General features: G+C 42.5%; 3 protein-coding genes across 14 annotated transcripts; 2 read left to right on the top strand and 1 right to left on the bottom strand.

The window, feature by feature from the left end:
- The first annotated feature begins 1,942 nt into the window (after window positions 1-1,942).
- Window positions 1,943-8,704, top strand: LOC139538343 (SWI/SNF-related matrix-associated actin-dependent regulator of chromatin subfamily E member 1-like). 12 transcript variants are annotated; one of them, XM_071341001.1, is made up of 12 exons: window positions 2,105-2,343; window positions 2,425-2,603; window positions 3,783-3,834; window positions 4,275-4,318; window positions 4,773-4,871; window positions 5,674-5,754; window positions 6,128-6,259; window positions 6,373-6,544; window positions 6,641-6,813; window positions 6,891-6,992; window positions 7,260-7,524; window positions 7,741-8,704. In XM_071341001.1, exons 3-12 carry the CDS (start codon window positions 3,828-3,830, stop codon window positions 7,959-7,961), a joined length of 1,296 nt encoding a protein of 431 aa, XP_071197102.1. In that variant the 5' UTR covers window positions 2,105-2,343; window positions 2,425-2,603; window positions 3,783-3,827; the 3' UTR covers window positions 7,962-8,704. The 12 variants fall into 12 exon arrangements, with proteins under 12 accessions (XP_071196934.1, XP_071196598.1, XP_071196851.1 ...); XM_071340671.1 differs by having other exon boundaries at window positions 5,674-5,766; XM_071340405.1 differs by having other exon boundaries at window positions 2,116-2,343; window positions 4,773-4,877; window positions 5,674-5,766.
- Window positions 8,705-8,934: 230 nt separating this feature from the next.
- Window positions 8,935-15,598, top strand: LOC139538843 (von Willebrand factor C domain-containing protein 2-like). The gene is made up of 3 exons (XM_071341371.1): window positions 8,935-9,403; window positions 9,840-9,969; window positions 14,779-15,598. Exons 1-3 carry the CDS (start codon window positions 9,047-9,049, stop codon window positions 15,018-15,020), a joined length of 729 nt encoding a protein of 242 aa, XP_071197472.1. The 5' UTR covers window positions 8,935-9,046; the 3' UTR covers window positions 15,021-15,598.
- Window positions 15,599-16,725: 1,127 nt separating this feature from the next.
- Window positions 16,726-19,751, bottom strand: LOC139538903 (large ribosomal subunit protein uL14). The gene is made up of 5 exons (XM_071341504.1): window positions 19,626-19,751; window positions 18,399-18,482; window positions 18,008-18,136; window positions 17,643-17,756; window positions 16,726-16,854 (listed from the first exon to the last, which is right to left on the bottom strand). The coding sequence occupies exons 1-5, from the start codon at window positions 19,636-19,638 to the stop codon at window positions 16,772-16,774; spliced, it is 423 nt and encodes a 140-aa protein (XP_071197605.1). The 5' UTR covers window positions 19,639-19,751; the 3' UTR covers window positions 16,726-16,771.
- Between the last annotated feature and the right edge of the window lie 408 nt (window positions 19,752-20,159).

The raw sequence follows: 20,159 nt of genomic DNA, 5'->3' as shown, positions 1-20,159 counted from the left end.
GACGGCCTACCCCAGCCAAACCCGGACGACGCTGGGCCAACTGTGCGCCGCCCTATGGGACTCCCAATCACGGCCGGTTGTGATACAGCCTGGAATCGAACCCGGGTCTGTAGTGACGCCTGTAGCACTGAGATGCAGTGCCTTAGACCACTGTGCCACTCGGGAGCCGAGGCAAATGGTGGTCACGCCAGATACTGACTGATTTTCTGATCCATACCCCTACCTTTTTTTTAAAGGTATCTGTGACCTTAAGGTATCTGATTAACAAGCATATCTGTATTCCCAGTCATGTGAAATCCATAGATTAGGGCCTAGTAAATGTAATTCAATTGACTGATTTCCTTAAATGAACTGTAACTCTGTAAAATATTTGAAATTGTTGCATGTTGCGTTTTATATTTTTGTTCGGTGTATATGTTCTCTCTCAAAGAGAAATCTTATAAGCATTCATCGGATGTATTATCTGCAGGAGACCCAGCCTTGGTCAGCTAGCGTTACCTAGCAACCTATTTTACTACACCATCTGTGCCCCCGGAAATGAATATTCATTATTCTTCAACACGCATGTCTGTGTGCAGGTGATTGGTGTTCACGGTTACTATGGCATTCCTCAGACAACAGAGATATTAATCTCAGACAGAGATATTCATCATTCAGATTTATGTTCAAGTCATATTCAAGTCATAATATTTGGACCATATTAGTTCTATGCACTGCAAGTAGGTCTACATTTTAGTATAATTGTACTATGGTATCAAGTCCTCATCATGAAGCTATGTTTCAATGACTTGGCAATCCTGAAGGATATTGTTGGTTTCATGATTGACTGAAAATAAATGATGCAGCTGCTGGCTTGAAAAATAAGCACAGAATCATTGAAAAAAGTATTGCATTCTGCTCTCTGCTATGTTACTTTGGGGACGTTTCCATTTGGAGCAGTTTGTAAAAGTACAGACAGAGCAAGAACAGCACATTCTCTCAATGCAGCCTAGCCAGAATGGAGAAGTGGGAGTGGGAGTGGGAAAGGAGGTTAAACACCCCTGGGAAAGGACACTCCATATTGGAAATACATGTTTCAACATCTGACAGCATCCATCTGTCTGTTCAACTATGTCAAATGAAGACAAATCCCAGTTCCCCCTCTTCCACAGACTCATCACGCACACACACAAGTGGCACCATTCAAACCTTGAGCAGAAACATAATATAGCACTCATACATATTACATCTTCATTAAGCTCACAGGACAGTAAGAATGTAAAAAGACATAAGTAAACACTCATGGGGACATTTTGCGCCTTGGTGTTGGGCAACATACACACACAAGGTTTCAGGAGAAAAGCTCCCCTTTATTATTAGGGCTTACTTCACAGTCATGTCTGCTTCTTTCTGGGGATGCACTCTAGCAGCAATCCTTTGAATAAAACGGAGAAGACTAATACATATCCAGGTCACTCACAGCAACATGGAAGCTCTGGTGACGTACTACCACACATCTCGCCCTCAATCTGGTCAAGAAGTGGTGGTGTTATACAAGTGAACTGAAACTGTACTTTAAGTTTACAGGGCGTTGTAGGGGCTAAATAACTATAATTGAGCTTGAATCTCAAACATACCATTTTTATGTGTTCTGTGCATCTGTGTGCACAGAAGTGTAAGAAAGACAAGAGGTGAAACATTTGCGTGAAACATCTTAAGGAGGGGAGGACAATCGGGACAAGGTATCTATCTGTCTGTGCTTGAACTTCAACAATAACGGTACGGGATTGAGAGCTGACCCAATATCAGTTTTGTTTTATCTTTGCTCAAGCCATGAGCAAGGAGGGCAGCCATGCAATACCTAAAAGCAGTCTGCATAAAATCAGTAGCGGTGTTCTGCAGCCACCTAGCGGTAAGCAAAGATTAAGCATATTAACTCACTGGGTGCAAATCAGCGGTTCCTCTCCGAAACAGTAGACGGCGTGTTCTACGAAATCATGTTTTAATCCGCAGTCATTCACCAGCGAAAAAAATTACAGACGCGCTTTTGAGGGAACAAAGAAAAGAGCTCGGGGTGAGTTCATTTTCAAGTGTATATCCTTTCGATAGTTTTGCATTTTACTTTTCGAAAAGGTCAGATGAAGGTGGAGATCATTTCACAACTGAATAGAATTGTATTTTCATTCAAACTAAATACAATCTGCATTTACTTGCAAGCAAGGCTTAGCTTACGTTCGCTAGCTAACTGTGACTCCATTCATAGACGGTAACTGCTTTAGCGCATATTAACGATAGCTTCTGACCAGGGTGGGTTTTGTTAAGAGCCCCGGCGCCTGCTCTAAACATTAACACGCATCGCCTGCGGTACGTTTTTGGAAACTTGTCTTTCATATCAGCGATAAATAATTGAAGAACTAAAGGTTAAATTACTACACCTTTTTATAGGGTTGGTGTTCCCACAAGGCCATATCTCCATCTCTTGTTTACTGAAGCCAGACAGAAAACATAGGCGGCCACCTGTGCTAATGAGCTATCTAGCTTGCTTCAAACACCTGGCTGTGTACGCAACAGTGGGGAGGAAGTGTAGTTCTTCAACTGGAGAAACACAACTTCTGTGCAATACTGTAAGTGTATATTTTGTATTTGTATAGTTGATTTCTCACTGATATGAAAGATAAGGGGCATATCAGCATATGTTTAGAAAATCGGTTTTGAAGGAGTGGTTATTGACTTTATCTAAAAGTTAAAACACAGCGTCGGAATTGTAGTTCACATGGAACCAAATGTGGGCGAATGTAACCGCTGAAAACCCTACATATGGAAAAGGGTTTAAGAACTAGCTAACAGTAACTGTTACCTGTTATCGTTAACTCTACTTACTAGATTAGCTAGCTAGCTACATTTTGTAACTTTGCTAGTTTGGATGTTTAACCAACGTTAGCGTATGTTTTGAGATCACGTCCTTCACGTAGCTAGTTACAACCTATAATTATTTAACTATAGTTACTGTAGCTATCTCACTATGCGGCTAGCTCTCTTACTAGCCACTTCTCGACATTTTCCAACCATTGCGTCATCACATTGGCATTGTCGGGTAGATTCTCACACACTGGTATCTTGTATTTGCATCTGTCTCTAGTCAATTGCTAATATCTTAGCATTGCAATTGTTTTTTAAAATCAATCTAAGTGTTAAACGCCTGACGCAATTTTGACGTAAACAAAAAAAGTTTGATAGGCCGGTTTCAACCAACGTGGGGTCTACCGCCTCCCTCCAGTTGCTAGTTTGCTCTGTTCACATCGCGGTGATGACAACTAAAGTTAACGTTAATTTACTTGGCTCAGTAAATTGGGGCTCTGCGTTCATGACTAGCTTCACTATACTTTATTAATTTATGGAAGTAAAGATGTTGCTAGGGTTCTAGAGAACGTGTTTATGTATGCGTAGGGTGCCATTAATCCCAAATACGAAATATTTTTTTATTTTTTTTTGCATTTTCTATACCTCCACACCAGGTCCGGTCCATGAGTTTGCGTCGGATCTGCCAAGATGCATGCGTGGACGAGAGCTAGTCTGTTAGTATAGAAAGTGCTTTAAATTAGTTTATTTCGTATTTTAAGGAAATTACACCATGTTTTGTATGCAGCCTACTGGTTACATTGTATTTATGGAGCCAACAACAGTGTGAATCCTACGGTCTGTTTCCCAGATGCCATAATCTTTCAATCTCTTGCAGCACTAGCCATTTTTGGCATTGATATTATTATTATTTGCCTATAACAAACTCAATGTTTTTATTACAGCGCCAATGACGAGAATAGCTTGAAATCCACAATTCCTCAGCCAAGATGTCAAGTAAGTAGATATTTATGTCAATTTGTTTTGAATTGGGGTGGCAGGTAGCCTAGCGGTTAAGGGCGTTGGGCCATTAAAGTCTCTGGTTAAAATACCTGCGCCGACTAGGTGAAAAATATGTCTATGTGCCCTTAAGCAAGGCACTTAAACCTAATGCTCTAGATAAGAGCATCTGCTAAATGACAACCCCAAAAAACGAAAGGGGTCCAAATGAAAATATTGCACGGATTCACCTCAAGCGTACAAATAGACTAAAAAGCAACAAGGGTTGAGATTTCACCAGTTTAAAGAAATCTGTGACCTGTATTGTAAAAACATGTAGGTTTAGATGCAGGTTAAACGCTAACTGCATTATAGAACTTATTAATTGATACAGGGAGTCCAATTTACTCTTTTTGTTTTGTATGTCTAAACTTTGTCTTAACATTTATTTTACACAGAAAGGCCATCATATGCACCTCCCCCCACCCCAGCCCCCACAACTGTAAGTATCACACACCATCCAACATCAGTCCTCCCATTTTCTCCCATTGCCAGGGGAGTGGGTCTTCTATACAATCAACATGAGCTCAGTAATGTACGGTTGGGCTGCAGGACTGCACAGACATATTAGCTCAGGATGTTCTGTCAATACATTTGCAAGTATGTGGCTCACAGACAAACATTTTCCCTTCATCTAAATCACATGCTGCTATACATTTTGAACATCAATAGATGGAAGTAGAACTGGCCAGTTACCAGCTGTTTACCTCCCTCTTTGCTATCTTTTTATTTTGTGATGCTCCTATGACAGAAACAAGCCAGTGACTATGCGCTGCTTTCGCATGACTATGCTATGTAAATCATTACCCCCAAAACTCTCCTTTTCATTTTTTGTTGTACCTCCCCCTTGTTTGTGTCATTTCTCATTTGTGTTTTGTCTCATTTGTCTCCATCAGCAAGTGCCCAACACCCCTGGGTTTGTGGGGTACAACCCATACAGCCATCTGGCCTACAACAACTACAGGCTGGGAGGGAATACCGGCAGCAACAACAGGGTAATGGTAGGACCAATGCCACCCAGGGCTAGAGCCCAAGGAGTAAGGCTGGCTATTCCCTGAGTGAGACAAGGCTAATTGGGAGAAATGAGTGTTTGGTACAACAATAGAAGGGTGAAAAAAAATATATATATATTCAACATGCAGGAAAGGATACTTTTGGGGGGGGATAAATGGTACAACAAAAACAGCTGCTGGCCGTGGTCAAGTGAGGTCAGTAATTGCCCCAAAGTCCTCCTATAATCTTCTGTAAAACAGACACGATCATCTTACTCCCAACTGATTTGATGCTCCGCTTGATGATCCACCAACCACATGTGATTGTTTGTTTGAAGTGTCACCAGCTCCCCTCATCTTGTCCCACTCCTTGATGCAAAAGGATTTCATGTTAGAGCAGTTGCCCCTCTGACATGCCCCTCCCCTGCTTGTACATCCTGCTAGGGACCAGCAGCATGTTGCCCCGTCCATCCAAGGCTCATGACTTGGCATGTCAGAGGTTCATACTGGTTGGTGTTTTAATCACAAGGCAGCCAAAACTGATAGCTCTATTCGTTTGAATTATAGCTCTTAACACTGAGAGGGCAATAATGTGTCCTCTACATACCAGCTATGCATGAAACACTATCCAAAAAATAAGGTGCAACATTTTGGAATGAGTCTCCTTAAGAGCTTCACTTAAAGCAGATTGTGTCATTTTCAGTTGTGGCCCTGCCCCTTTTTCATAGTAGTACATAAGTGCTTTCTGTAATCACTATGTCTGTTGGTTTGACCTATTGATCTTTTCTTTGGCTCTCTTTCCCAGAATTCCTCAGGAATCACTGTTCCCAAGCCGCCCAAACCGCCAGACAAGCCGCTGATGCCCTACATGCGGTACAGCCGGAAGGTAAGCAGGAAGGTAAGACACCCACGGTGTCTACTTTTACTGCTTGTACAGGGGGTCACCCAGCCAACCGTCTGGATGGCCGGGGACCCCACTGTTGATGACCCCTGGTGGTATGTTCCTCACATTTTACCCCCTCTGGATTGGAGGTCGGAGACAGCTGAGTTACACCACCATCCGGATCCACTCCTCTTCAACACCTGTCTTCATTGTTGATTCTGTCTGTCCTTGTTTCTGTGTGACCTATTGTGCTTGCTTTCCCTTTGTCTCCTCCAAATCAAATCTTTCTCTCCCTCTTTCTTCCTCTTGTGTATTTATATACATTTTCCGGTTTAGTTGCTGCTCTGTTTTGACCACGGTGCCTCCTTTTTGCCAGGTCTGGGACCAAGTCAAAGCCTCTAATCCGGATCTGAAGTTATGGGAGATTGGGAAAATTATTGGTGGCATGTGGAGGGACCTCACTGAAGAGGAGAAGCAGGACTACTTGAACGAATATGAAGCGGAAAAGGTGAGGACAGTTTGCAGTTGGGAGCTTCAGTTTTCCAATGCCCTAGCTATTTTGCCTTGGGTAAATGAGTCAAGTCTTTTCACCGAGATTTTATAACTACTGCCTCTCTATAGATTGAGTACAACGACTCCCTGAAGGCCTACCACAACTCACCGGCTTACCTGGCCTACATCAATGCCAAGAACCGTGCCGAGGCGGCTCTGGAGGAGGAGAGCAGACAGCGGCAGACCCGCGTTGAGAAGGGAGAACCTTACATGAGCATCCAGCCTGCTGAAGACCCAGATGGTAATGGCCTGGGGGCTAGAAATTCTGTCTCCTGTACCTTTTTTTGTTTATCCATATTGTGTGTATTGAAAGCCAACGTTTGTGTCCTTTCCGTAGACTATGACGATGGGTTCTCCATGAAGCACACGGCCACCGCTCGCTTCCAGAGGAACCACCGGCTCATCAGTGACATCCTTAGTGAGATTGTGGTGCCAGATGTGCGCTCTGTCGTCACCACTGCACGCATGCAGGTCCTCAAGCGCCAGGTCCAGTCCCTCATGGTGCACCAGGTAAGCAAAGCTAGTGGAAAACACACACTGGACTGCAATCACATAATAGTCTGGTTTGACACTGTTCCTTTCCACAGAGGAAGCTGGAAGCAGAGTTGCTGCAAATAGAGGACCGGCACCAGGACAAGAAGAGGAGATTCCTGGAGACTACAGACTCCTTCAACAGTGAGCTCAAACGGGTATGTGCCCCCACCCCACAGTGTCCAACGTGAGAATCGCCTCATACAAAGTGCAACAGCTGATAGCCTTAGTCTTTTTTTGTACTAGTGAAGATAAAAGTAAACAAATTATCAGCAGCCGTGCTGAGATGATAGGTTTGTATTCTGTACCACTCTGTAGCTGTTCAAGTTTGTCTTTGTAGCGCTGGTGTGTTGTACTAAAGTCGGATTTGTCGTAACTGCTCAAAGCTGCAGTGTCTAAAACTAGATGTGTTTGTCTGTGTGCAGCTGTGCGGTCAGAAGGTGGAGGTAGACATGGAGAAGCTGGCAGCAGAGATTGCTGCGGCAGAGGAGGCTGCTAGGCGGCGGGCGGAGGAGAGGGAGAAGGAAGCGGCGGAGCAGGCAGAGAAGGCTACCCAGGCCCAGGAACAGCAAGAGCAGGCAGCAGCAGCCTCCCCTTCATCTACCCTGCCCATCACTGAACAGAACAACACCACCCCACCAACCACAGAGACCAAGGAGGACCAGGACAAGCCAACCCCTATGGAGACAGGTCAGTCATACCAACATCTCACTAACACTAACTACAGCATTTTCTCTATTGTTATTTCAGTAACTTGCTGTTTGGAGTAAGAAAAAGCATGCTAAAAGTAGTGCTTTTATTGCAGTAACATGTTAACCATTGTGGCATTCAGACTGAGCATTGTGATCAATGATCATTACAATCTACACAAAGACACCTGACCTACACTTTCCTCCTTTCCTTCAGAAGAGACTCCTGCGTCAGATACATCTGAGACCCAGCCTGAGGCTGAGGAGGGCACACCTGCTGCAGAGAAGCAGCAGGGCCCGCCGGTGGAGAGCGTCACGGACGAGGGCACCAGTGACAGCACCGCCCCATCCGAGAGCAGCACCGGACCCCCTGCAGACCCCCCTGCTTCAGCTGAGCCTGCCCCAGAGGAACGCCCAGCCAGCCAGCCCTCCCAATAACATCTCTGTAGAAGGGCACACCTCTCTCTGAGCACACCCTCCAACCTGTAGACTAGGGTCATGTTTTGTGGGCACAGTGCTGCATATCAAAAATATTGAAATGTATAGAAGTGATTTCATGGGTAGAGATGTCCATAGTTTTGTACATTCTGTATGTTATTTGCGATGTCGTGCAACCCTGTGCCCGTTTTAAATATGACCCTGTGATGTTCTTCCACCATCTCCACACTCAGTTTGTGTGTTTTCTATTGATCTTATAGACCTCTGGATTCATACCACAAGCCAACCGTTCCTCTTTAGCTATTTGCTACTGGCGTTGATAGAACAGGGAAGGGCCTTGGCCTAATTTATTCCATACCCAATTGACAATGGTTTTTACATGCTATTTTTGTTGCCTATTTTTATCTAACTTTTAGTTAGTAATCAATATGGTGTGGACTGTTAGTGATCGAATAAATTCAGAATTCATATGAAATGGCAAGTCCTTGAATATCACCTATTATATCATAGCAAATGGATGATTTGTGAACTGTTTTACATGAGCTGTTTGCAACTGCACAGCTGTGTCAAACCCTGTTGCTGTGTTACACCACTAGAGAAATGGTCATGATGAACCTCAGATAAAACCTCACACATTCAAATGGCTGTTTTTACTTGAATTTGAATGATTTTAGTATGCCTCTGCGATTTGCATCTTTTTTTGTACTGTCAAGCCTCTTGCCCAAATAAAAGTAATTTCTGTCTTTCTGACCAGTGGCTTATTTCAAATGGTTTATTGGCTTTCTCTAGATGTAGGCCTACTGATTGCTTAGACTGCCTAGTCAGTAATAACTCAGCATTGTAATTTTGATAAATCGAGAATGTATTATCAAACATTCCTTAATTGTTTTACAATTATTTCAAATTGAAGAAAAAAATGTGTGACTTTTGGACTTCTGCTGTGAGTAAAATCTCGTTGACCATTGGGGAATGTGGTTGCATGCCCACTTTTCTTGCCTCATCGCCTTCTCTACCATCCATGCGTCGTCACACCTCTTGAAAAGAGCACGAGGGAGCACCAGACGGCCACAGTGTAGATATCAGGAATGATGAACAGCCGCGCGCTTTGCCTCTACATCGCGCTCCTCTACCCGATTCCCAAAACATTGACGGAATACTCAACCAATACTGATTCGGAGTACGAGTTTGGGGATTACCGGGGCAAGTGGTGCTTAGACGACCATGGATTTGTGTATAGCATCGGGGAGGTGTACTATCCCAGTCCATCTGCTTGTCCGTGCACCTGCACTGAAGACGGACCCGTGTGCATACGACCCAAGTGTCCTCGCATTCATCCTCGATGTACGCGGATTAAATACAAGTCCTGCTGTCCAGTGTGTGAGGCAGTCAGCAAAGTGTGTGTATATGGTGGCAAAATGTACAGAATATTCGAGGAATTCAGGGTGAGATTTATTTTTTAAAGAAACATGACAAAATATGTTCCATCTACTTTAAGTGACTGTGTACATTATCCAAGGTTGGATCTTTGAATTTGTTTATTATACTCATAATGTCAAAGCAGTGTTTTTTGTGTGTCTAGCCTGATGGCGAAGACAGGTACATTGGTTATTGATTTATCCTCTATTGCATGAGAGATGTAGGCCTATTGTCAAGTGTAATCATAACTACTCTCCATCAACAAGGGGTCATGTGGGGGTCAGCAGTTGAGATGGCAATTGAAAACAGTATTCAGGTATTACATTGATGCATGCTTCATAGGTTTCTCAAGTATTATGCTTCCTTCCAAATGACAGGAGAACACAGAGTTTAACTTTAGAGAGAATGAAAGTGAGTGTGGTAGAAAATATGTCTAAAGGTGTGTCTAACCTGCTGTTTCAGTTGTCACGCTGTGAGAGATGTCGTTGTGAGCCCAACAGGGAGGTGTATTGTTCCATCTCTGACTGTCCTGCACCACACTGTGTCAACCCTACATATGAGCCCAACCACTGCTGTCCTGTCTGCTACACTGGTGAGTTCACTTCTACAAACACACAACTTTCCAACACAATTAATGGTCTCTACCCTCAGAAACACAATTTCTTGCACACTAGTTTGCATGCTATAATGATAGGGTGGACATACACACACACACAGATGTGTTCTGTATAATTTGACCTGAACATACAACGCAAATATACAGAATCCATAAGCCTGGTCATACAGTTGAAGTCTGAGGTTTACATACACCTTAGCCAAATACATTTAAACTCAGTTTTTCACAATTCCTGACATTTAATCCTAGTAAGAATTCCCTGTCTTAGGTCAGTTAGGATCACCACTTTATTTTAAGAATGTGAAATGTCAGAATAATAGTAGAGAGAATTATTTATTTCAGCTTTTATTTAATCACATTCCCAATGGGTCAGAAGTTTATATACACTCAATTAGTATTTGGTAGCATTGCCTTTAAATTGTTTAGCTTCCCACAATAAGTTGGGTGAATTTTGGCCCATTCCTCCTGACAGAGCTGGTGTAACTGAGTCAGGTTTATAGGCCTCCTTGCTCACACACACTTTTTCAGTTTCACCCACAAATTTTCTATAGGATAGAGGTCAGGGCTTTGTGATGGCCACTCCATTACCTTGACTTTGTTGTCCTTAAGCCATTTTGCCACAACTTTGGAAGTATGCTTGGGGTCAACTTAGTGTATGTAAATTTCTGACCCACTGGAATTGTGATACAGTGAATTATAAGTGAAATAATCTGTCTGTAACAATTGTTGGAAAAATTACTTGTGTCATGCACAAAGTAGATGTCCTAACCGACTTGCCAAAACCTTAGCATGATAACAAGAAATTTGTGGTGTGGTTGAAAAACAAGTTTTAATGACTCCAACCTAAGTGTATGTAAACTTCCGACTTCAACTGTATGTAACAAGCATTTCGCTGCACCTGCTATAACATCTGCTTAACTGTGTATGCAACCAATAAACATTGATTTGATGTCAACCATTAATAATTAGCTTTGACACAGCTGCAGCTCTTCTTATGTAATGTTTACGATGGCAGTAGTTGGCTGCTGCCCCCAGTTGGAGTCTAAAGTCATCAATATCTTCAATGTTTCTTTAATCACTGCTCCACTGCACTGGTACCATCTGTATGGTGCGTTCAACATGATATGTACATCATATTTATATCAAGCTCAATTATTAGTTAGAGTCAAGCCAAGGAGTTTTGGAAATATTTCAAATATTTAGTCACTGATGTGTGATCCAACCATCCTTAGAACTAAACTATGGAATTCAGCATTGCACAGATTACATAACTGAATTTAGATACTGGATAAAGAGGGATGTAATCAAACAGCTCGATAGTGCTCTGTCCAACACAGTAATAGTAACTAGCCCCCAGCCTGGTGGGATAGTGGGGCATGGGGCTAGCCATCCAACAGCAGGCAGTAAAGGAACAGCTTGTGTGTGTGCCGTATATAGTTCAATCAGTAAATCAATCACATTTATTTATAAAGCCCTTTTTACATCAACAGTTATCACAAAGTGCTTATACAGAAACCCAGTCTAAAACCCCAAAGAGCAAGCAATGCAGATGTAGACTGAACACAAATATAAACACAACATCTAAAGTGTTGATTCCATGTTTCATGAGCTGAAATAAAATAAAAATATAGGACAAAACACACATCACGACAAGAAAGACACCACAACACTAAATAACACAACACAACACTACAATATCCAGCTACTTCGCAAACCCATTGAAGAGGAGTGGGACAACATTCCACAGGCCACAATCAACAGCCTGATCAACTTTATGCGAAGGAGATGTGTCGCGCTGCATGAGGAAAATGGTGGTCAGATACTGAACGGTTTTCTGATCCACTCTCCCACCTTTTTTTTATGTATCTGTGACCAACAGATGCATATCTGTATTCCCAGTCATGAAATTCGTAGATTAGGGCCCAATGAATTTATTTCAATTGACTGCTTTCCTTATATGTACTGTAACTCAGTAAAATGTTTGAAATTGTTCCATGTTGCGTTTATATATTTTTCCAGTATATATTGGCACCCTTCCACTTTTCTTAAATAATTCCCTTTTTCTTCTATAATAAATTGTAATAAAAAATAAAAAAAGTTTGGTCTCCACACATTAGATTTTCAACATTAAAAAAGCAATTTTGTTTTTTGAAACTTAAGTTTACAATTTTAATTGAGAAAATGAAAACAAATGTCATGGACTCAATTATTAGCACCCATGAGCTTTTTATTATAATTGTTTTTTTTTCACCTATATTTAACCTGGTAGGCCAGTTGAGAACAAGTTCTCATTTACAACTGCGACCTGGCCAAGATAAAGCGAAGCAGTGCGACACAAACAACAACACAGAGTTAAACATGGAATAAACAAACGTACAGTCAATAACACAATAGACAAAATCTATATACAGTGTGTGCAAATGAGGTAAGATTAGGGAGGTAAGGCAATAAAATAGGCCTTAGTGGTGAAGTAATTACAATTTAGCAATTAAACACTGGAGTGATAGATGTGCAGAAAATGAATGTGCAAGTAGAGATACTGGGGTGCAAAGGAGAAAAAGAAAAAAAAATAACAGTATGGGGATGAGGTAGTTGGATGGGCTATTTACAGATGGGCTATGTATAGGTGCAGTGATCTGTGAGCTGCTCTGACAGCTGATGCTTAAAGGTAGTGAGGGAGATATGAGTCTCCAGCTTCAGTGATTTTTGCAATTCGTTCCAGTCATTGGCAGCAGATAACTGGAAGTAAAGGCGGCCAAAGGAGGAATAGGCTTTGGAGGTGACCAGTGAGTTATACCTGCTGGAGCGAGTGATACGGGTGGGTGCTGCTATTGTGACCAGTGAGCTGAGATAAGGCAGGGCTTTACCTAGCAAAGACTTATAAATTAATTGGAGCCAGTGGGTTTGGCAACGAATATAAAGCGAGGGCCAGCCAACGAGAGCATGCAGGTCGCAGTGGTGGATAGTATATGGTGCTTTGGTGACAAAACGGATGGCACTGTGATAGACTGCATCCAATTTGCTGAGTAGAGTGTTGGAGGCTATTTTATAAATTACATCGCCAAAGTCAATAATCGGTAGGATAGTCAGTTTTACGAGGGTATGTTTGGCAGCATGAGTGAAGGATGCTTTGTTGCGAAATAGGAAGCCGATTCTAGATTTAATTTTGGATTGGAGATGCTTAATGTGAGTCTGGAAGGAGAGTTTACAGTCTAACCAGACACCTAGGTATTTGTAATTGTCCACATATTCTAAGTCAGAACCGTCCAGAGTAGTGATGCTGGACAGGCGGGCAGTGATCAGTTGAAGAGCATATATTTAGTTATACTTGCATTTAAGAGCAGTTGGAGGCCACGGAAGGAGAGTTGTATGGCATTGAAGCTCGTCTGGAGGTTAGTTAACACAGTGTCCAAAGAAGGGCCAGAAGTATACAGAATGGTGTCGTCTGCGTAGAGGTGGATCAGAGAATCACCAGCAGCAAGAGCGACATCATTGATGTATACAGAGAAAAGAGTCGGCCCGAGAATTGAACCCTGTGGCACCCCCATAGAGACTGCCAGAGGTCCGGACAACAGGCCCTCCGATTTGACACACTGAACTCTGTCTGAGAAGTAGTTGGCGAACCAGGCGAGGCAGTCATTTGAGAAACCAAGGCTGTTGAGTCTGCCGATAAGAATGTGGTGATTGACAGAGTCGAAAGCCTTGGCCAGGTCAATGAATACGGCTGCACAGTATTGTCTTTTATCGATGGCGGTTATGATATCGTTTAGGACCTTGAGCGTGGCTGGGGTGCACCCATGACCAGCTCGGAAACCAGATTGCATAGCGGAGAAGGTACGGTGGGATTCTAAATGGTCGGTGATCTGTTTGTTAACTTGGCTTTCGAAGACCTTAGAAAGGCAGCTAATACTTGGTTGCACAGCCTTTGGCCAAGAGACAGTAACTGCTGACAAACGCTTCTTGAAGCCTTCAATTAGCTCTTTTCTACTGGAAGTTTGGCCCACTCTTCAGCTGCAAACTGCTCCAATTCTACAATGTTTGAGGGGTGCCTTCCACCAACTGCTGTTTTCAGATCTCACCATATGTTTTAGATGGAATCAGATCTGAACTCAATGCTGGCCACTCCAGAACAGTCTAGTGTTTCTTCTTGAATGATTCCTGGGTGCTTTTTGATGCGTGTTTGGGTTTGTTGTCCTGCTGGAAGACCTATAACCTTCGACAGAGACCCAGTTTTTGTACACTAGGTTGTAACATTGGACTGATAATCTGCAGATTTCATGATGCCTTGCACATGTTCAAGGCCCCCAGTACCAGAGGCAGCAAAGCAATCCCACAGCATTATTGAAACTCCCCCATGTTTGATTGTAGGAAGTGTCTCTTTGAATGCTTAATTTGGTCATCAGTAGTGCTGATTTGTATTGTATTTGTCCACAGAACATTTTCCCCAGAATTTAGGGTTGTTTAAGTGGGTTTTTGCAAAGTTCAATAGGCGTTTCTTGTGTAGGGAATTATTTGAGAAAAGTGCAGGGGGCCAATTTATTTAGCCACAACTGTATGTCTGCCTTTAAGGATGTGTAAGTAACTCTACAAAGTATAGCATATTGGTGCTGCAAATGACAGTAGGATGATTTTAATAAGACTACAGAAGTTTCTCATTGCAATGCTGATAAAAAGAGCACATTAAGTACACAGTTAACTGTCAAAAATGTATGCAATTCACATTGATGGTGACATCTGATATAATATCTATTTATTCTACATAATTTTTCTGCATCCTGCCTACAGGGCCCAATTGTTTTGTGGGCGACAGAGTGATCTCGGCAGGGGAGCGGGTAGAGATAGACAAGCAAACTGTGTGTTACTGCACCTACCGGGACGGCACCTGGCAGATGCACCCCCATGCCACCTGCGAGCAGCGCCCGCTGCCGGACCCCGATCTCAACCCCAGCCCCTCTGAGCCCCCCGAGGAAGACGAGACCAAGCAGATGGACAGGGACTTCCGCCCCAGGCTGGACTGGATCCCATGAGCAGGCAGGAGGGTGGGTGTGAGAGGGTAATAGTGCGCCAAGGGGAAACGGGGAGATGATGGGGCAGGTTGATTTCCGTGCCCTGCTGAGTGCAGTCTGCATAGGGCTTAGGGCCAGGGATGACCTACTACACCACATTATACAACCACAATAACATTACTAGCTAGTAGTGTTTGTGCAACATTATGTAAAACTTTGCACACAGGGACAATATATGGTGCACATTCAAGACAATACACAACTATAACATATAGTTTGTTGAAATTAATTTGTCTTAATTTTCCTTCACTTGCAGTAGTCTGGTTTTGTCGTCAAAGGGCTGGTGTAAGTGGACACTTAATAGATGGTTGCAACATTCACCCTTTTATTAATCTCAGGTTTACACTAGTGCACATTAACATTGCTCTGTATATTTCTCTTTGACTACTGTTGTTTCTTTAATAACTTAAAGATATCCATCTTAGAATTGTTCTAATGCTGAAATGGAAATGTTCCTTTTTCTGTATGTAAATTGACTTGTGGTTCTATGAAGTGTAGCTTTAATGGGCATATTTTTCAAATAAACGTCAGGAACCGTATGTATCAAGCGTCTCAGATTTAAGTGACAATTTAGGATCAGTTTTGCCTTTAATAGATTACAATGAATATAAGATTACATGGATAAGGGGCCCTGACCCCAGATCAACACTCCTACAGATGCTTGATACAGACCCAGTTGAATGAATGACAATGTCCCACCCTTATACTTGTTTACATGCAGGCAAGCTCCTACACCAGGGGTAGGTAACCCTGTTCCTGGAGTGCCAGAAGTACTGCAGGGTTTTGTTCCAACTAGGCACCAAATGACCAATTGATCAGTGATTGCCCAAATTCAACACACCTGGTCTTCCAGGTTAGTTAAATCAATAACATGAAGTGGCTGCGGCACTACAGGACCAGGATTGCCTACCCCACCCTACACTTTTCCCTGGACAAGGATTCTATCGGATCTCAGGGCTCTTGGCAAGGTTTCTTACATTTATTTGTCTTGCCTTCTAGGTTACCCACTTGGTCATTTTGTGAATATATATTATTTTCTGGAACATGTACCCATCTCATTATTAAATAAAAAATTATACGGGCCTTCTTGTTCTATACTCTTAACAAGGTGGCCCATTCATCATATCCCTCAATGGAAACTTAATTTAGGCTCTTAGATGAGCAACCTCCTGCAAAATAGATTTGTATTTTAAGCCGTGAAGATAAATTCTCCATAAATAATTTACCTCTGCTATCCATAATTTAGTCATCCATTAACATGGACAAGTTATCAAATACATCCTGACGTGAACCACAATTTACTGGCCCCTTCCGACAATTTTTGGGCTCCCGAATTGTACAGCAGTCTAAGAGACTGCATCTCAGTGCTAGACACGCCACCACAGACCCTGGTTCAATCACAGGCTGTATAACAACCATCCGTGACCGAGAGTCCCATAGGGCGGCGTAGTTTACCCAGTGTCGTTAGGGGAGGGTTTGGCCGGGGTAGGCAGTCAATGTAAAATATCAATTTGTTCTTAACTGACTTACCTAGATAAATAAAAGGTAAAAAAAAGAAATTATTGTTGAATGTGCTCCTGTTCTTATACCCAGTGAGACTAAACAGATGTATACAGTAGATACTGTGTAGTTTGACACTGCGTTGGGATCTTGCAAACAGGACACGTACTTTACAACGGTTTTTATTGAAAACAACAAGCCAGGGTCAAGGATCACGCTATGCTGCCAGCATTTGAAGCAATCCTGGGCCACAGGTCTGCACATTCCTTGGCCACCGGACCTGTGATGGCCGAACCTGTGACACAGAAGACAAAAATTAGATAAAATAGTGGACAAGATGCCTTTGGCCTTGCATCAGAGCAGTAACAGTTCACTCTTTGCAGACTCGCCACTTACTATGTGAACAAAAACATAGTTATGGAGCTCATGCATCCACAAGAAAACTACAGACTCAATTTGACTGTATCGTCTTGATTTGAACATCCACACTTTACTTTGGTTGCTGACGAACAACTCACTACCGTTTCAAGGTCAATTCCTATAATGTTACCTAGAAAATAACACCACTTGGCATTGTAACATCAAAATATGACATGTAGCAGTGAGATTCTCTACCCATCTCCCCAAGTGAACTTGAAAGGAATGGACAGGTGTGCATACCAATCTAATGTTTTTAAATCAATGACTGAGTGAGGACGTACACACTTACAGGAGAAAGGTAGTGAATCACACTGCCTCCATTATTTCACTATATCTAAATGTATTCAAAGGATGACCACTATCCAGTGAACAAATGTTTCATCACTGATTGAGATTGGTCAGCCAAAATGAGACTGCCATCTCACCCACAGTGATGATCTTACTATACCCTTCTTCGACAACTCACCGAGCTACTGACCAGACAAAGCAAGTGCTTTATGAAGGGGTGTCATTTATATTTAGCAACAGAATATTAGAAAATAAAATGTACTACTCAAAATCCACATCCATAATTTGAGAAGCACTCAAAGCCCAGCCAAACATCCGTATGAAGAACCTTCATGACCTGGGATGGGGGACCAAAGACACAAAATCCCAACTCACCTTTCATTTCTCCTTTGACATTCACTATGACCCCCGCATTGTCTTCAAAATAGAGAAACACGCCATCCTTTCGCCGATACGACTTCCGCTGCCGTATCACAACCGCAGGATGCACTGTGGGAAAGAGGAAGACTATCAGAATCCAGCAACCTGACATAACTCACATCGCTACACTGTTGATTTTCACCATTCAGTTAAACGATTGGTCTGGGACTACTACTGTACTGTGTTGAAAACTACAAGTCATTTTAAAGACCAATCAAATTACTATGCCAACCACCATTAGCAAACCACCATAATCTCTTGATTAGCTAGTCCCAGTTCATCCTATTCTAGTAATTGAATACATAATGCAGAACACTCACCCTTTTTTCTGAGTTCTGGTTTGCCTTTCTTGACAGTGGCCATGACCATGTCACCCACACCAGCAGCGGGCAGACGGTTCAGACGTCCCTTGATGCCCTTGACAGAGATGATGTACAGGTTCTTGGCACCTGGTGAGAAAGGGGGAAGATGGTTCCACTGCCCAGGCTTGGTTCAAGGTACAGATCCTTGTAGGCCATTTCAAGACAAGGTTGAAATACATGACATGTTCCATCACTGATTGAGACTGCTCAGCCAAAATGAGACTGCAATCTCACCCACAGTGATGATCTTTCTATTCCCTTTCTCGACAACTCGCCGAGCTATTGACCAGACAAAGCAAGTGCTTTTTGAAGGGATAAAAATCTTCTAACAGATCTGAATGTAACATACCTGTGTTGTCAGCGCAGTTTATGACGGCGCCCACTGGGAGACCCAGCGAGATGCGAAACTTCGCCCCAGATGACCCACCACGTCCTTAAGAGAAGAGATTCCATTGAAGTAAACTTTGCATGGTGCAGAGACTGAAAGCACACTACTTAAATCAAGCAAATATTATCCAAGTTGTTCCATCACGGATTGAGATTGTTCAGTATAGGTGACTGCCATCTCACCCACCAGTGATGATTACTATACCCTTCTTCGACAACTCACCCAGCTACTGACCAGACAAAGCAAGTGCTTTTTGAAAGGGGTTCAACTTCACATTTCGTTATTTTCTTTTCAGATTTAAACTACTGCCAAGAACATGCAGCCACAGCACTGTGGGAGGCATGGTAAAGTCACCATACAACCAACCCATAAGGCCTCAAGATTAGAAGTGACTTAACACTGGCTAACCTTACTGCTTGCACTACAAAAAGGCAGTCCATGTTGACAGTTCTACCCCTTGTCTAATGCACCCAACTAGGGTAGCTTGCAAAGTAAATGGCCAACTAGTTGTGAGTAGACTGCGGTAAGGTGATAGTTAGCTAGTTAGCAATTACTTGCATGGCCTGGAAGAAGAGTTGGAGGAAACTAGCTAGTTGGCAAGGAAAATAACGTTCAATCACAGATGAAATCAGTGCCTTTGGTTGAATGTTTTGGGGGAAGAGTCTCCCTTTTTAAAAGTTAAAACAATACACCGTTGCCCAACTTGGCTAGCCGGGGAAATCATTGCTTACTCTACACACGTAGCTACAGTAGCTAGTCAGCCTAGGGCTTCAGCGGTGTCCATGATTTGCAGTCATGCCTTGCTTTTAGTCAGAGACGCTATGCTACCACGCACTGACTATAACACTCTCAAATAAGTAGTTCACCTGCCACTCATTTGTTGGACATTGTACTGGAATGGCAACTGTGCTTATACGTGAGACGGATTAACGTTAGAACATACGCTCACCAATTCATGTATTTTAGCTAACACGCCAAAAGCTAATCAGCTAAATGACAGCAAACATGGCTTCCGTAAAAAGCGCCTAAAATCATCCCTCTGAATAATGCTCAGTACTTCACATTTTCAAGCCAATATGAATGACAATTATTCATAAAACGTTCATTATCCAAATAACATTATGTTCCTATGTTAGACATTCTGCAAACGGGTAGATGAATGTGGATTTTTCTTAGCAAGTCTCTTACCTCTCTTAGACATTGCTGCAAAAGGGAAAGAGGAAGACGGAAAAAGGAATCATGGGATATAAAGTTCCGCAGACATACCAGATATTTCACGTCCGGTAGATTAAGCCTATATCGCCCTCTGGTGTTGGCTACAACAGCCTACAGGTGGCGGTCATAAACAACTACCAGAGCGCCTCTGCTTTCAAAATAAAAACAAAGTAAAAATTGTGCAACTTCATGTGCAATTATTTACTAATTGTCCAGTCATGAATGGCAGGGGTCACACGTGGAACATTGAAGACAGTAAGGAAAAAATGAGGTGAGTGAAGAACAATTGTGTGTATAAACCCTTGGTGACTGACAGGGGACGCTGTATTGAAGCCCCCTTGATACTCCTCAATTGTAAAAAATTATATTTTTGGGAGCTATATAAAAGCATTTGTTGATGTCTACATTAGTTTTTGACATTTTACAGACACATATTACAGACACCTTAATGCATACTTTTACATTACATTAAGTGATCTAAACATTAAAAAAAAATATAAAAACATT

This window comes from Salvelinus alpinus, chromosome 1 (genome assembly GCF_045679555.1).
Source record: "Salvelinus alpinus chromosome 1, SLU_Salpinus.1, whole genome shotgun sequence".
NCBI classification, from domain to species: Eukaryota; Metazoa; Chordata; class Actinopteri; order Salmoniformes; family Salmonidae; genus Salvelinus; species Salvelinus alpinus.
The sequence above is the reverse complement of the archived record's forward strand: the minus strand, read 5'-3'. Positions and strand labels throughout refer to the sequence as shown.

What these genes read in the sequence shown, in the direction of transcription:
- LOC139538343 (XM_071340331.1), top strand. An exon ending in GCAGCAACAACAGGGTAATG is followed by an intron (nt 4,878 to 5,673) that starts GTAGGACCAATG and finishes TCTCTTTCCCAG; the next exon opens with AATTCCTCAGGAATCACTGT. An exon ending in TCAACAGTGAGCTCAAACGG is followed by an intron (nt 6,993 to 7,259) that starts GTATGTGCCCCC and finishes GTCTGTGTGCAG; the next exon opens with CTGTGCGGTCAGAAGGTGGA.
- LOC139538843 (XM_071341371.1), top strand. Translation starts at nt 9,047, where the DNA reads ATGATGAACAGCCGCGCGCTTTGCCTCTACATCGCGCTCCTCTACCCG. An exon ending in GAATATTCGAGGAATTCAGG is followed by an intron (nt 9,404 to 9,839) that starts GTGAGATTTATT and finishes CTGCTGTTTCAG; the next exon opens with TTGTCACGCTGTGAGAGATG. An exon ending in CTGTCCTGTCTGCTACACTG is followed by an intron (nt 9,970 to 14,778) that starts GTGAGTTCACTT and finishes TCCTGCCTACAG; the next exon opens with GGCCCAATTGTTTTGTGGGC.
- LOC139538903 (XM_071341504.1), bottom strand. An exon ending in ACCAGAACTCAGAAAAAAGG is followed by an intron (nt 17,757 to 18,007) that starts GTGAGTGTTCTG and finishes TCTTTCCCACAG; the next exon opens with TGCATCCTGCGGTTGTGATA. An exon ending in TGTCAAAGGAGAAATGAAAG is followed by an intron (nt 16,855 to 17,642) that starts GTGAGTTGGGAT and finishes TCTGTGTCACAG; the next exon opens with GTTCGGCCATCACAGGTCCG.